Below are 15698 nucleotides of genomic sequence, written 5' to 3' on the forward strand. Positions count from 1 at the left end.
TCGGAAAAAATTTTGTTGACCAATCGCTGGTATGTCGCCCCAGCGTTCTTCAGGCCGAACGGCATGACGTTGTAGCAGTAAAGTCCCTTGTCGGTGATGAATGCCGTGTGTTCGCGATCGGTAGGGCTCATGAATATTTGGTTGTAGCCTGAGTATGCATCCATGAAGCTGAGAAGTTCATGGCCTGCCGTGGCATCCACCATCTGATCGATCCGTGGCAGAGGAAAGCTGTCCTTTGGGCAAGCCTTGTTTAAATCGGTATAGTCTTGACACATTCTCCAGGCGCCGTTTGATTTTTTGACTAAAACCGAATTTGCCAGCCAAATTGGGTAGGTTACTTCGTGGATGAAGCCGATGGTCTTCAGTTTGTCTACTTCGAGCCTCATTGCCTCATACCGTTCGGCATCGTAGGCCCGCCGTTTCTGCCTGATGGGTTTGAAAGTGGAGCAGATGCTGAGCTTGTGGCTGATGACACTCGGGGCGATGCCGGGCATATCGTCGTATGACCAGGCGAAGACTTCTGCATTGGTTTGCAGGAAGGTGATAAAATCGGCCCTGAGTGCCGGACTCAAGGTTGTACCGATTCGAACTTGTCTGTCCGGTTGTGCTTCGGAGAGGGTGACTGGTTCTAAATCTTCGGCGGGTTGCGCTTGCGGGGTTACAGTCTCATCTCGGGGGTCATCTGGTTTGTCCGTCCCCCTGCCGTTCGGTACGCCCAAGCTGGTGGCGACCGAGTATGTTTCGCGAAGCGCAGCCTTGCCGATTCCTTGGTTGCCGAAACGTAACACGTCCGTGCACTCAATTGGTCCCCTCGCACTTGGCCGACGCCAGCGTGTGTGGGGAACTTGAGGAGGAGCATGTGTGGTGACAGCATGGCCTTCATTTTTGTGAGCGCCGTCCTGCCGATGATAGCGTTGTATGCCGTTGGGCAGTCGACCACTAGAAAATGGGTGTAGAGGACCGTTCGTCTGGGGATGGTACCGACAGCGAACGGGAGCTGGACACTGCCGATTGGTTCAACCACGTCGCCAGAGAAGCTCAGGAGAGGGGTGATATCCTTGTTCAGATGCCGAGGGTCCACGCCGAGGGCGTTGAAAGCGTCGGCGAATAGCACGTTGACCGAACTGCCGGTGTCGATGAGGATTCGGCCTACGTCGAAATCCGATATATCAGCCCGTATGATCATAGGATCAGAGTGGGGGAAGATGATGCCTCGCTCTTCTTCTTCAGAAAAGGTGATAGGTTCCCAACCGTTGCGTTGAATTTTGTCATTGCGTCCTCCCGCCACGCTGAGGATTTGTGGATGCCGTACGGCACGAACGTAGTTTTTAACGGATCGGTTGCTGGCTTCGGCAATAGGCGCCCCTCCACTGATCATATTGATCTGCCGATTCAATGGGTTATCCGTTGCTGGCTTGGTGTTTAAATACTGATCCAGCTTTCCGTCATTGATGAGGCGTTCAACGATTTTGCGCAGCGCGATGCATGATTCCGTATCATGGCCGTTGTATTGGTGGTACCGGCAGAAGACACCGGTGTCTTTTTCGCTCTGGCGAGGGAGTTTCCGATTGTTCGGCTTCGGTATCATATCCCCTTCGGTCAGGAGAACTTGCTCATAAGTGGTGTTGAGCAAAGTGAAGATTTCGTCTGGCCGATTCCCCTTGTGGTTGCCCTTCTTGTTGTTGTCCTGCCGTTCCCGGAAGTTGTCCTTCCGCTTGTTTCGCTGAGTGGAAAAAGCAGGGACAGGGGGTGCCGTTCGGTAGGGGGCCTGGTTTGCCGATCGGTCGACCGGGAATCGGTCGTAGTTCTGCGTTGGAGGCTGATCGGTCAACGCCGTTTTGTTTATTGGGGTCGAAGCCGATCCCTTGGAGTTGAAATGCTCAGCCTTGGCGTGGATAGCCGCCTGTTTCATTAATTCGGAGTAGGTGGTCCAGTTGCTGCTGTGGACCAAATAACGAAACTGAGACGACCGAAGGCCGCTTTTGAAGGCACCGAAGGCCGCCCTGTCGTCAGTTTCCGGACATCTGGAGTACTCATGGCTGAACCTAGCCGCATATTCCCTCAACGGCTCATCGTCTTGCTGCCGAACGGTATATAGATCATCGGCGGAATATAGGCGATCGGTCTGAATCATAAAATGGTTGAGGAAGGTTTGCTTCAACTGATTGAAATTGTCGACCGTGTCTGGCTCCATCCGATAGAACCAATTCAGAGCGGCTCCGGTCAGGGTGGAGGGGAATAGCAAACATTGGCCTTCGTCCGTCAGTCCTTTGCAACCCAGAGCTGATTGGAAGGTATGAATGTGGGTAACGGGATCTTCGACCCCCGAATAAAACGATATGCGGAGTGCTTGGACCTCCTTCTCGTGTCTGAATGTCCGGATTCGATTGGTGAACGGCCCTGGCTGTACCGTTCCCCATGTTGGTGTCCGAGCCTGGTCTTGTTCCTTCTCGATGCGAGTCATCTTCTGTAGGAGGAGACGAATAGTCGGATCGGTAGATGGAAGATCGTCACCAAAGGGTTCGATCGCTCGGTTCCCTGTGCGTTGGTCAGTATTGTGACCTCGCCTTCCTTGGTCTGCCGTTCGGCTGGGGCTTCTCTCGTAATTTCCTTTTCGCCGATCGTTGTCTTGGTTTGATCGGTGGCTGTGGCGTCGTGCAGAGGGCCCTGCCGATGAGATTGTGGTTCCTGGGGATGTTGGAACATAATCTGATTCGTCCGTCTCTTCCAGGCCGATCGCGCCGTACCTCTGGCGTAAGGGGGATTTTGGTCCAAGTACCTCCAGGCGTGGATCGTCTAGCTTCGCCCGGACCTGGATGGGCGATGACTGCCGTTCCCTGCGCCGATCGTTGATCCTCTCGCGGCAATCAGAATAAACGCGATATTCGGGATGGCGTTCCTTCGGAGTGGGCACGAACAGTCTTCGGGAGACAGTTGGTCCGTTCGCGGCCTGCTGCTTCCCTCTATCCTGGAAAGTGGGCTTTCGTACGCTTTTAAACGATTTCTCCTGCCGAAGCTGTGTGGCTGGTTCCCGATCGTTCTGCAACTGGGCGGAGAGTGTTTGTTGTTGATGCAGTTGCCTCTGGGTGTCATCCAGTTTGGAGGCGAGAACATTGTTGTGCTCCTGCATTCTTGCCATATCCTGCTGTAGGGTCTCCATCCGAGCCTCCAGGGTGGTCGGTCGAGCAGGTGTCTGAAGCAAGGGAGTTGGATTCGGCTCGCCAACGAGGCCGAGGATGGGGCCATCGGTAGGGAGGGCCGAAGATGGATTCATTTTTTGGTCTCAGAGTTCTTTGTTTTGAGATATGGGTTGATCGATAAGCGATTCCCACAGACGGCGCCAATCTGTTGGCGCTAAATCTTGAATAGATAGAGATGAGTGCAACTTACAAGTGGGATGGACGATCAAGAGATCGATTGGGTGTTGGATGCCGATTCTTCCTGTCCTTGGATGCTGATCCTGAATAGAAGATAAGCGAAGCTCGTAAAGTCTATGGAACCGGTGTGGAACCAGCCTAAGACCCTCCGATGCTCGAGTAAGATTGTTTTTAAGAGCTCTTGCTGTTGACTATATAGTAGTATAAAAGTCAAGCTGAAAAGTCTTACCCCTGTATCGTAGTGGGAGGGGCATACTTATAGAGGGCATTTAGTATGCTCTTAGCGCTCATTTTCGATGTGGGACTCGTGGGAGGGCCCTATGAGGTTGACACGAGTCCTTAGATATTTCAGGCGGGTGCTTCGAGGTTGATTCTGCAGAATCGGTAGGGGATACCGATTGTAGGCTGTGTTGGGCCCTGTAATGATCTTTTGCTGCTTTGAGACAATATCATCAGTAGCCTATGCCGATTGTCCGAGGCCTTGGGTGCTTGGGCGAGTTTATGAGATCCACGTGTCGTTGTACGAGTGGAGGGTCAGATATGGTACAAACAATTGGCTTTTAGGGCATATTTCCAACATTACTTATGTCTCTATTGTCCCCTTTTGAATTTTACTTTTCCAGAATTATTACCTGTATAAAGAATTTAGCATTTTTCATGTTTAATACTCGTATTGTACATGTATGTACGTAATTTTCATGTTTAATACACTTGGTTTTGTACAAATTTTTTTAATAATACATATAAAATTCACGTATCATACACATAATTTTCGCATAATATTGAATAAAAATAATTTATTTTTTAAAAATTTAAATTTATAAAGTATATATATCGAACTAGCAAATTAATATATATAAAGTATAAACTAATGCAAATGGAGTTGTCCTCTTTTTATAATTTTTTAAAAATAAATCGTATAGCCGCACGGCTATACTCCTTTTAAATGTAAGGGTTATTCGCAGCAATGGTCCCTCAACTATACCCGTAGTTACACTTTGGTCCATCAATTCAATTATTAGTTGCCAGAGTCACTCAACTAGGTGCTTTGTTGCACCAGTAGTCCTTCCGTCAAGTCTGTTAAATTTTCTGTCAAAAGTGAGGGTAAATTCGGAAATCCATGATAAGAAAATATTTTAAAACCTAAAAAAGACATGGCCCTAGAACTCCTCAATGTCGTCGTTTCGGGGAATGGGTCTGTGGCGTCTTCGTCTTCATCGTCTTCGCACTACGCATCAGGGTACATCGTGCACCCCGGCACAACACAAAAAGGGCTTTGCCGCATACCCACTTCCTTCCTCTCTCTCGCTCTCTATACTCGAGCTTAGGCTTGGCTACTCTCTCTCTCTCTTCGAACCTCCGTTTCTCTTTGTATTTGTTTGATCTTGTGCTCTCTTCTAATTCAATCTCTCTGTAATTGCGCGTGCGTGTTTGTAAATGGCTGCCGCGAGGATCGAGCGTGGCGATCTGTGGAAGAACAAGGCCCTGTCCGTACAGCTCCGGCTCAGGAAGCGGTTAAGAGTGGAGGTGGACCGCCGGCTCAAGCTCCACCCTATTTTTACAGACGACGGTTACTTCTCAAATCAAAGCTTTGGTCATCAAGGCTTTGAAGGAGCCCGAGCGCGACCGCAAGAAGACTAAGAACATCAAGCACAGTGGAAACATCTCTCTAGAAGATCATGAAGCACAGATCCATGGCCAAGGAGCTTGCCGGCACGGTGAAGGAGATTCTTGGCACCTGCGTATCCGTCGGGTGCACGGTCGACTGGGCTGTTGCTGTGAGGCTCTTTCTTTTTCTTTTGCTGAATTAAATTTTTGTTTAAGGGTATGTCGTTTTGGATAATTTGTGGATTAATTTGGAGTACGTTATTAAGATCATTAATCACTCTTTTTATGGCAATTTAGATGAGTTGGAGGGTTTTTGTAACCTAGTTTCTTAGTTGTGTTCATTTGATTGTTGCTATTGTTTGCTTTGTGTGTCGATTTTAGTATGAATGGTCATTTATTGAATGCAAAATGCGGTAGCTTTGGTAAAGGGTTTTGATTTGAGCTTCCAATAATGGAAAACCAAAGCTTTCTTGAGTTTTAATAACAATTTCAATCTTGAAATTTGAGGATACCCAACCAGGCAACTCCTACAGCCTGTTGCTCCCCATTTGAGTTCAAGGAGCTGAAGAAGGCTAACTGAAAAGTCAGATTAGCCCCTCACGAATCTATGAGATTCTCAAAGATGCTTGCCACGTCATCATTTTAAACGGAAAAAACTAACGGACTTGACGGAAGGACTACTGGTGCAACAAAGCACCTAGTTGAGTGACTCCGGCAACTAATAATTGAATTGATGGACCAAAGTGTAACTACGGGTATAGTTGAGGGACCATTGCTGCGAATAACCCTAAATGTAATATGCTTAAAGAGTATAGCTGTTCGGCTATGCGTTTTTTGACACGTGGACTCCGGGGGCTTGGTGGTTTTTTTTTAAATTAAAAAAATAGTATAGTCGACCGGCTATACTCGGGAATTTTTTTTTAAAAAAAGAAGAATATAGCCGTGCGGTGTTACTGGGGTTGTTTTAGGGTTTAGGGTTCAAATTTTTTTTCACTAATAGTATAGCCGTGCGGCTATACAGTGGATTTATAAAAAACGTATAGCCGGTCGGCTTTACTGGGGTCTTTTTTTAATTTTTTTTAATGAATAGTATAGCCGGGCGGCTATACACGTTACAAAGATACTGTGATCTTTTAAAAAAAAAGTGTTTTTCCTTGTTTTTTGTTTATTAATAGTTTAGATCATTATCCATTACTATTAGGCCATTTGTGTCTCTATTGTCCCCTTTTGAATCTTTACTTTTCTAGAGTTATTACCTATATAAAAAATTTAGGGTTTTCATGTTTAATACACTTTGCTTTTTACAAAATTTTTAACAATACAGACAAAATCCACTTATTATACACATAATTTTTGCATATGATTGAATAAACATAATTTATTTTAAAAAATTTAAATCTATAAAGTATTTATATCGAAACTAGCAAATTAATATCTATAAAGTATAAATTAATGCAACTAGAAGTGTCTGCTTTTTATAAATTTTTTTGAATAAATACTATAGCCGCACGACTATACTCCTTTTAAATATAATATTTGAATATATTCATGTTGTGTTTACTAATCAGGAATTGAAATTCTCATTATGAATTGAATTTCGCCTATGGAGGATTCCTGCGTTTACTTCACATCAAGAAATTAAAAGGTAAGTGGGGCCCATATAAAATTAGGAATTGAATTCCTGATTTTGGAGGAATTCAATTCTTGGGTGAGAGGTGGTATTCTAATTCATGGAGAACTAACTCATTAGGAATTCATCTTTTTTACCCATTATATCCTTACACAATTTTTAAAATTCCAAATTTGCCATCTACTTTAACCCTACAATAAGGACATTTTAGTAATTAGTATCACTCATATCCCAATTTCATATGATTTTAGTAAACAACTTCAATAGGATTTCAGAATCTAACTCTCTTCAATCCATATGGTTTAGTAAACAACTTCAATAGGAATCCGAAATCTAATTCTCCTCAATCCAACTCTTCCTCAATTCAATTCCTCCTAATTAATGACGGATTAGTAAACATGCCATCAAAGAGTATAGCGGTACGGCTATTAAAATATTCAAATTTATTTAATGAATATAGCCGCACAACTATACATTTAAAATATTTTAATTTATTTAAAGAGTATTGCATTAAAATATTCGAATATATATTTGCTTCTTTATGTATTTGAAGTTCTAATAAATGAAAATATGAAAAACAATGGAATTCTTTTCTAGCTGGCTTTCATTTATTTATTTTCTTCTTCGTTTGTTTTGCTACGCAGATAATCTTCGTTATCGTCGAGATTTTAGGTTTTCATGCAACATCACTCCATTTTATACTCCGAGCTAATTGGAAAAGACTTCAGCTTTGCTTCTGTGCGACGTCGTTTGGCCAAAGAACCGTTTGACAGAGCCAACAGCCGCCAAAACCAGACCAGAACTCGAGTCTCAATGGAGAAAGGTGGGGTAGACTCTGCCGGCCGAGAATTCAAGAACGCAGAGGAGATGTGGAGAGAGCAGGTCGGAGAAGACCAGAGCAAGAAGACTGAATGGTACCGTCAAGGCGTTGGCTACTGGGAAGTCAGTGCTTTTGGCAATCTTCTGTTTGTGCATTTCTTTTTCTCTCAGTCATTTTGTCAAGCATGTTGTGGACGTTTGGAAAGTGTTTGATGTTTTTGGTTGTTTCGTTGTTTATGGCGAGAAAAGGGTGTGGAGGCCTCGGCGAATGGAGTGTTGGGAGGATATGGACATGTCAATGAGCCTGACATAATGGGCAGTGAAGCTTTTCTTAATACGCTTCTCTCTGAGCGTTTTCCTGATGCTGCTAATAGCCAACGCCACCTAGTTGTTCTTGGTACACAAAACTCTCTCCCTCCCTCTCTGTCTTTTTGTTTGTTTTAAGTTGCTTAAAATTATTAACTTTGTTGAGACCTTGGTTAAAGGAACCTTATTTATCTGGGAAAAGAGTTGAATTCATATTTAATAAGTTCATTTGTGTTAGTCATGTTTAGGGCCTGGCTATCAAGCAATCAAATTTGAGAAGAGCTGCAATCCAAATTTGGGCTCCCTAGTGTTGAATATGAGTTTTTGGTTTGTGGTTTTAAAATCAATTCAAGGTTCTTACCAGTATTTAAACTTCTACAGATTGTGGTTCTGGCATTGGGAGAGTCACAAAAAATCTTCTAATAAGATACTTCAATGAGGTGAGTTCAGTTTCTGGGCAGCACCTCCCTCTCCTACCACCATCTTTCCACATTCAGTTTCCCTGATATTCATTTCATATTACTGTACAATAATTTTTGAGGTCTTTAACTGGACTTGTATCACATGGTGTATGTTTGTCAATCATGAATAGTGGAACCAAATTTGGATAAGTTCCAACTGGTTAAAAGTGAAGTGCATCCGTACTATTAATGGCTCTTTATAATGGAATATTATGTTCCTGGTTCAAACAATGTACAAGACAGAGTTTCAATAGTATTAAGACTATATCATGAGACCTCAAATATATGTCTTGGTAGAGTTGCTACTTATCTTTCTTAGCTTTCAAATTTATTTATGAGATGACAACCAATAGAGTTTTTTGCATCATGTGTGAGCTTGAATCAGGATACCAATATCTTTACCATGATTTAATGTATTGGATTTTCTATCAGACTGGATCTTCACATGTGTTTGTGTTACATGGAACAAATCAGTGTCACTATAACTTAATAGAGCTTATTATCCGTTGTAACCTTCTCAAGTGAGTTCACACATTTATTCTCTTTGATTGTTTATTTCTGTTTTCTTGAAACCCCAGGTTGATCTTCTTGAGCCTGTATCACATTTCTTGGAAACTGCTCGTGAAAGTTTGGCTCCTGAAAATCATATGGCCTCTGATATACACAAAGCCACTAATTTTTTATGCGTGCCTCTTCAGGTAGTATACTCAAATACAATAATATTACCATAAACATTGGCATATGGTCTTGACATGCACAAACCGGCTAATTTTTAAAACACCTGCCAGGCAATTTGGTTTTCCAATGCACTCATTAAGTGTCTGCCTTTCTTTACTTTTTCTAAACATCCATCTCTTACCCTTGCTGAGTCTTTTGCAAACCTCTTGAACGTTTTTTGTTCTTCATTTTAGGAATTCACACCAGAAGCAGGAAGGTATGATATTATATGGGTTCAGTGGTGTATTGGGCATCTGACAGATGATGACTTCGTGTCATTCTTTAAAAGGGCAAAGGTAAAAACTCTTTTCTTGAATATTAATGTAAATTATGTTTTAGATGTCAAGGTATCTAGTGGGATTGTATCACTATCACATCATATACAAGTGTAGAGTGTTGAAAATGAAAATTAACTTAAAGATTGTTGCCTACCATCTTTTGACCATTTAGATCCATAAATCTATGAAATTCTAGGAGTATTAAACCTTTGTTAAATCTAAAATTTCCGCACTCTCTGGTTCAAATTGAGTTTGGACTTTGTGAGGATAGTATGAACATGATTGACCCCTGAAAAGTTTGAACATGCATTCTGGACAGGATCCTCATTTGCCTTAAATTGCCGTAGAAAGTTACCATAATGCTGACTTTGTTTAGATCCTCTAAATTCCTAATTCCAGACTTCCAAGGTTTACGACTCATAAGTTTGATTACTGTTCCAGTCAACTGAAGCCATAATTCAACGTTTTAAATTTCTTTTAAAGCTGATTGTCACACAAGCAACAAATTTTGGAGAGCATTGATTCTAATGTAAAACTAGTGCCCTTATCCTGTACCCTATTGTTAGTTTTGTGTCAGAGAGTACTAACAGTTTATATGTTTACCTGTACTAACAACCTGATCTTTCTAGGTTGGATTAAAACCTGGTGGTCTTTTTGTCCTCAAGGAAAATATTGCAAGAACCGGTAATTTGCTTTCTGTTTCACTTCTTTTCGTTGTGGTTAAAGTTTCCATTTCACCTGTTTCCACTACTACTAAGAAGGGATGAGGAATAGGTACCCATTAGGTGTTAGGGTTGTGATAATTGGGGTGGTGGTGGTGATGCAGATGGTGGGTACCCACTGTCCATCCCTACTACTAGGGTTACCATGCTGTAAAAAGTGTATTTGTCTGCATTCTTTTTTGTACAGTAAATTTGATGGAGGATAACAACTTGCAGCAAGAGAATGAATAGTTGTGAACTGATTGTGTTGATTTGTAGGATTCGTGTTAGACACAGAAGATCGGAGCATCACCAGGTCCGAATTGTACTTTAAGGAGCTCTTTTGCCAGTGTGGACTTCATATTTACACATCAAAGGTCAAATGTGAACTTTTGTACTATGTCCTTTTAGCTCTAGAATTTGATGTGAACATTATTTCGCTCTGTTTCTATCTTCTGCTTTTCTTTCTTTTTTCTTTTTTTGTTGCTGATAACTGATTAGTCTAGAATAGGTTCTCGTGGTCATTAAAGATTTCCACCCTTTAAGTTGTGTGTGGAGTATGGACTTCATGCCATATCAGTTGGTAGATTTGTTGCTCGTATTTGTTGTTCCTCGTATTGATGCCAATGTTCTTAATGAAATTGAATTCGCCATCTCTAACTGGAAATTAGTTTACTGGCTCATAACTTTAAAACAAAGTGAAGTAGTTGAGCATGATTATATATACTACCTAATTCATTTTGACCACTTATTGATTAAATAATCGTCTTTGATTGAATTTATATGGAATCTCTACGGTCTTCAGCATCAAGATTTGCTTGGTTTATAATGCCAGTTTTTCCTTACATCAGGATCAAAAGGGATTGCCTGAGGAGTTATTCGCTGTGAAAATGTACGCATTAACTACTGATTTGCCAAAGAAGGTCCATCGGACCAGATCTAAAGTGCAAGCCAATAGACCCGGTGTCATCAAGTGAGAACTTCCATCTTTAACTTACATAGAGGCAGATTATATTCCTTTTGACAGTAGTTTTTGGTCCTGAGTCCTTGTAATATGCCATTTTCCCCTTTCCAATTGTACCCCTAAGTTTTGTGCAAGAACCAGTTCGTATTCAGCAGCAAATTCTGTATCTTGATATTCTTGATGAGGTGCATATTGTTTTTGTTGTTTTTGTTGTGTAAATGTAAGATACCAGTAAAGCCAGCAATAAACATTGTTTGGTTATGTTCACATTATTTTTCCACCCTGACTTTGTCTTGCGTCCCTGCAGAGCAAAATGATATTTGTGAACTGATAGAAGGGAGAGGAGAGAGTGCTGATCCAGATTAAGCAGAGTTACCAACAAGGACATCGATCTTAATACCGCAATGAAACGTTACAATTTAAAATATCCCACATGGGAGAAACAAAGCATTTTGTGATCACAGATATAAGAAAAAGATTTCTTTCTGGAATCTGATTTACAAAGTTCCATGAATTGAAAAGTTCATCTTGATTGCATGCGCCGATGCCCTTTACCTCTTTCTGAATGTAACCTTTCATGATTATGAGAAGCTAAAACCCTGCAAGACTGGTAGGCTCTGCTCATGATATCAAAGACCTGACCCAAGCTGACTTGTTGGTTGCTTGATGCATCTGTGCACATTAAGCCCAGGCCTATTGCCTGTTTAGCTTGATCAAAAGTATTTTGTGTCAATTCCATTTTCTGGTCTATCACTTTCTGCAGATCCGCAGGATAATGCATTCTGATATACTCAATAAAACCAGCCTCACCCCTCTTGAATTCTTCTTCCGGCCTCCGGTTTACGAGCATCTCTAGTAGGAGCACTCCAAATTTGTACATCTCTGAAATGCAAAATTTAAAATTGTCAGATCAGAAGTTAACCAAGTAAAGAGAAGTAAAAGCAAACAGAGATAATTTATGCAGCTTCATATATAGATGTGACTTACTTCTACTGCGGCTGCTGCTTTGATCCCGAATCTTAAACCTCGAAATTCGGGGCTCCAGATTGTTAGACAACAAGATGCTGCTTGTCCTGAGGTCATAACCAACTTCAGGCCACTCCTCTAGATAACACATGCCGTCCACAACCCCCATCAATATTCTCAACCTATGGCACCATGGTGTAATATCTGACCCCATTAGCCACATCTCAAGGTTCTCTCCTTCCATCCATTCGGTGACAATGGCTTTCAGTCTTCGGTTGTTACACCAACCCAATACATTAACCAAGTTCTTGTGGCATAACTGAACAAGAATCTTGCATTCTTCGATCAATGTAGGGTGTCTTTCACCTCTGTAAATCTCTATCTTGACATCAGCACCATCTCTCAGAGTTCCTTGGTAAATATCAACTGATTCACTCTTCCCCATCAAATTCTTCTTCGAAAATCCATTGGTTGCTGCCTTAAGCATTGCTGGTGTAAACCGGTGCTTTGGTCGAAGCATTTGTGGGAGGAAGTCAGGCCTGCGGAAACAAAGCCATCCCAAGCAACACACCATCAGAATCACAAAGATTGGGAAACCAACCAACAAGAGTACAGCCTTGATCCTGAACCTTTTTCCATCCGGGAGGAGACCCGAATAAAGAAAGCTTGAAGAGTTAAATCTTTTAAAGAACGGGATATCAGAGATTTTACTCTCTGAGAAGTGATTATACGATAAGTTAAGGAGTGTGAGGTTGGTAAGGGGAGAGAAACTCTCTATTGGGACATCACCAAAGAGGTTATTATGGCTCATATCAAGAGCTTGGATTTGGGTGCATTGAAGAACATCAATAGGGAAATTGCTACTCAAAGAATTGTTTGACAGATCAATAGCTAAGATGCTCAAAGGGCAATACTTCCAAAAGAAGTTGAATGACAAGTAGAGTGGCGCTATCTTTGGGTCGTTTTGAAGGTCTATCTTTGGGAATGATTCGACACAGTTCGGGTTCTTGGACTCGTTGCAAAGATGGCTTGCGACAATGGTGGATTTGAAAACCTCATCAAGGTCCATAGGAGAGGAACTGCAATATCTGAGAGACGGGTTGTGCTGACAGTTTTTCAGGATTGTGGTGTTGAAATCATGAGGTGGTTTTAAACTTTTAAGATCTTCTATGACTGACGCAGAGAGAGCTGCAGAAACTGAGGCTGAAACTATGACCAAGAGGAGGATGAAAGTTGTAGAAAGGGAAGCCATGGAGAAGTTTGTGTGTGTATGTGTTTGCAGATTGTCTTGATATATACTACTTTTAAGTTGTAAATTGCGTTCAAACGGTTACCAAGAAGTGGGGAGCCCATTTTTTCACGTTGAAGGCTAATTTTGGTGGTTACACTACGGCCTCGAAAAACAGTTTAATTTTTATAGCACATCTTTAATTTTTCATACGAAACACTTTTTTCTTGTCGACTATGGTCCTAATTGCGTTTACATGTGTACAACACACTATTGGATTATTTATCAAGAAATTTTAATGCTTCATAGCCCTCAAAGCATGCATGCATATGTCTAGTTTAGCTTTATTGGTTTGATATATTAGTACTAGCTAACAAGTCTTGCATTGGCAGTGAGGACGAGGTAATCTGCACCCCGAGGGCTAGAAACAACAAAACAAAGCTGATCTAAACCTCAGGATGCAGATTACCCGATCCTTACCCAATACGATCGATCAGTATACTTGTATATACATAGAGAAAGAAGACAATAAATTAAACCATTTGATAATTAGAAGGTCCGTAGAGCAGGAGGTCTGAGGCCAATCTGCATGGTATCATTCAGTATTTATAATCGTTCTTGAAGTAAGATGATATGTTCTTTCTAGTCACAGAATGATGTAAAAGGAGGCTGCACTGCATGCAATATGCAAAGAATCAACAAGATTTTGTTCCATGCATAACCAATGATAGAGGGTCGGAATTAATTGACGCAGCAGGAACATTTCTTTTTGAAAGACGTTGATATTTCTGGCCTGACCGCTTTTCTAAGATGAATAGACAAGATCATGGTAGCAGGAACTATATTCTATAAAAGATCCTCTCCAAATTGTTTTATTTTTAGAAATGTAAATACTTAAATTTGAAAAGAAACGAAAAGAGGAGTACAAAAGCACACACAAGCCAAGTAATAGCCTATAGCTATATATAGGCTTTATTAGTTCCTTCAAGCTCACCATTGATATTAAGTTGTATAATTGAGGAATCTTAAGTGTATAATTACATACCTGATCATCAGGTGGGATAATTCTCTTGCAAGCTATCTCTTTCGAAGATGATTACCTCATGAAAAGGAAAGGGATGCCACATTTAGATGTATCTGGTTTCATTCATGGTCTAAATCAGCTTTAGGCATATTCTCTATTCCCTTGGCTTTTGAAAGGCACCAGCTCACAGCGGGTTTGTATGGAGAAACTAGATTAATTTGGAACACACAGCGTAACGTGAGACTATATGTCACCGTTAGGATTAAAATGCGAATAGCTCTGATTTCGTACTAGAATGTGAGTATTCAACTCAAAACTAATTGATAATAGGTGGAGAGGCCAAAGATCATTTTAAACTATTACTACAAGACTTCCATTTCTAATGTGGAATAATGCTCTCAAAACAACGGTGAACGCAAATTGCCAGAAAAGTGGTATGGACCAATATTGGTAAAGCAAAACAAGGATTATTGCATGCATAGGCCTGATCATATAATGTCCCCTCCTGTAAATTATAATTCTGTAACTCTTCCAACATTGGAATACATGCCATATTTTTAACGAAAAAAAAAAAAAAAAAAAAACAGCAAATTTGTGAACAATCTAGGAGTCTTTCTTGAGACAGATCATATGCAATTATGTGATGCCACTTTTAGACTGTGTACACAAATTCCAAGCGTTGTCTATACCTAGGACCACATATATATAAAGTTATTCTCTTATTCGGATGCCCGCACGTTATTATCGTGCGGATGCTGTTGTAAACAAGCAGGAAAGCAGGGAGGGGTAGTATAAAATACATGGCGTCCGCACTATAATAACGTCTGCATAAGAGAATTTCTATATATATACAGTTATTCTTTTATCCGGATGTTTACACGTTTTTATCGTGCAGATGCTGTTGTAAACAAGCAGGAAAGCAAGGAGGGGTAGTATAAAATACATGGCGGCCGCACTATAATAACATCCAGATGTTCGCATAAGAGAATTTCTATAAATATATATGTAGTTTTACCCACATTACGATGACTGGATTTTAATTAAAATGCGAACATTAAAGGTGAAACGTTATATCAATCCAATGGTAGTGGCAGCCTCAAGTTTAATGATTATTGAACTAATTAATATTATCTAAAACTGAAAAGGTGGGCAGCTTAGGGCAGCCCAAGAGGTTTGCTTTAATTAATTGTTCAACGCCTTCATCTTCTTAGAAATATCTTCTCAAATAGGGCTTAAAGCTCCCGAAATATTAAGGCTTATTTTATGATATGCCCCCTGAAGGTATATTTGAGTCTCACTTTGTCCCTTGAAACTCATTTTTTCTCACTTTACTCATTTTTTCTCATATATTTGTCTCATTTTGTCTAGATTCCGGCGAGGCCAACAATTTCCGATCAAAATGTTAATTAAAAATTAAAAACTCAATTAATATACATTATGTTTTAAATATTTAATCTTATTTAAAATTGAGTTTTTAATTTTAATTAATATTTTAACCAGAAATTGTTGGCCTCACCGGAGGCAAAGTGAGGCAAATATGTGTGGAAAAGGGAGTAAAGTGAGACAAAATGAGTTTCAGGGGCAAGGACGGATTCAGGAAAGTGGGCTAATATTTTTCT

The 15698-nt window shown here is 40.9% G+C and overlaps 2 protein-coding genes across 3 annotated transcripts; one reads left to right on the forward strand and one right to left on the reverse strand.

The window, feature by feature from the left end:
- The first annotated feature begins 7351 nt into the window (after window positions 1-7351).
- Window positions 7352-11309, forward strand: LOC110764958 (alpha amino-terminal protein methyltransferase). 2 transcript variants are annotated; one of them, XM_021968022.2, is made up of 9 exons: window positions 7352-7557; window positions 7684-7831; window positions 8122-8180; window positions 8780-8899; window positions 9113-9214; window positions 9826-9880; window positions 10177-10274; window positions 10749-10870; window positions 11169-11309. In XM_021968022.2, exons 1-9 carry the CDS (start codon window positions 7429-7431, stop codon window positions 11176-11178), a joined length of 843 nt encoding a protein of 280 aa, XP_021823714.2. In that variant the 5' UTR covers window positions 7352-7428; the 3' UTR covers window positions 11179-11309. The 2 variants fall into 2 exon arrangements, with proteins under 2 accessions (XP_021823714.2, XP_021823715.2); XM_021968023.2 differs by lacking the exon at window positions 11169-11309 and having other exon boundaries at window positions 10749-11128.
- LOC110764957 (Leucine-rich repeat protein kinase family protein) lies at window positions 11148-13290 on the reverse strand. Its single transcript, XM_088251299.1, has 2 exons — window positions 11849-13290; window positions 11148-11743 (listed from the first exon to the last, which is right to left on the reverse strand). The coding sequence occupies exons 1-2, from the start codon at window positions 13077-13079 to the stop codon at window positions 11385-11387; spliced, it is 1590 nt and encodes a 529-aa protein (XP_088107425.1). The 5' UTR covers window positions 13080-13290; the 3' UTR covers window positions 11148-11384.
- Between the last annotated feature and the right edge of the window lie 2408 nt (window positions 13291-15698).

The sequence above is a fragment of the Prunus avium genome, chromosome 4 (genome assembly GCF_965620075.1).
Source record: "Prunus avium chromosome 4, drPruAviu1.hap1.1, whole genome shotgun sequence".
Classification (NCBI taxonomy): domain Eukaryota; kingdom Viridiplantae; phylum Streptophyta; class Magnoliopsida; order Rosales; family Rosaceae; genus Prunus; species Prunus avium.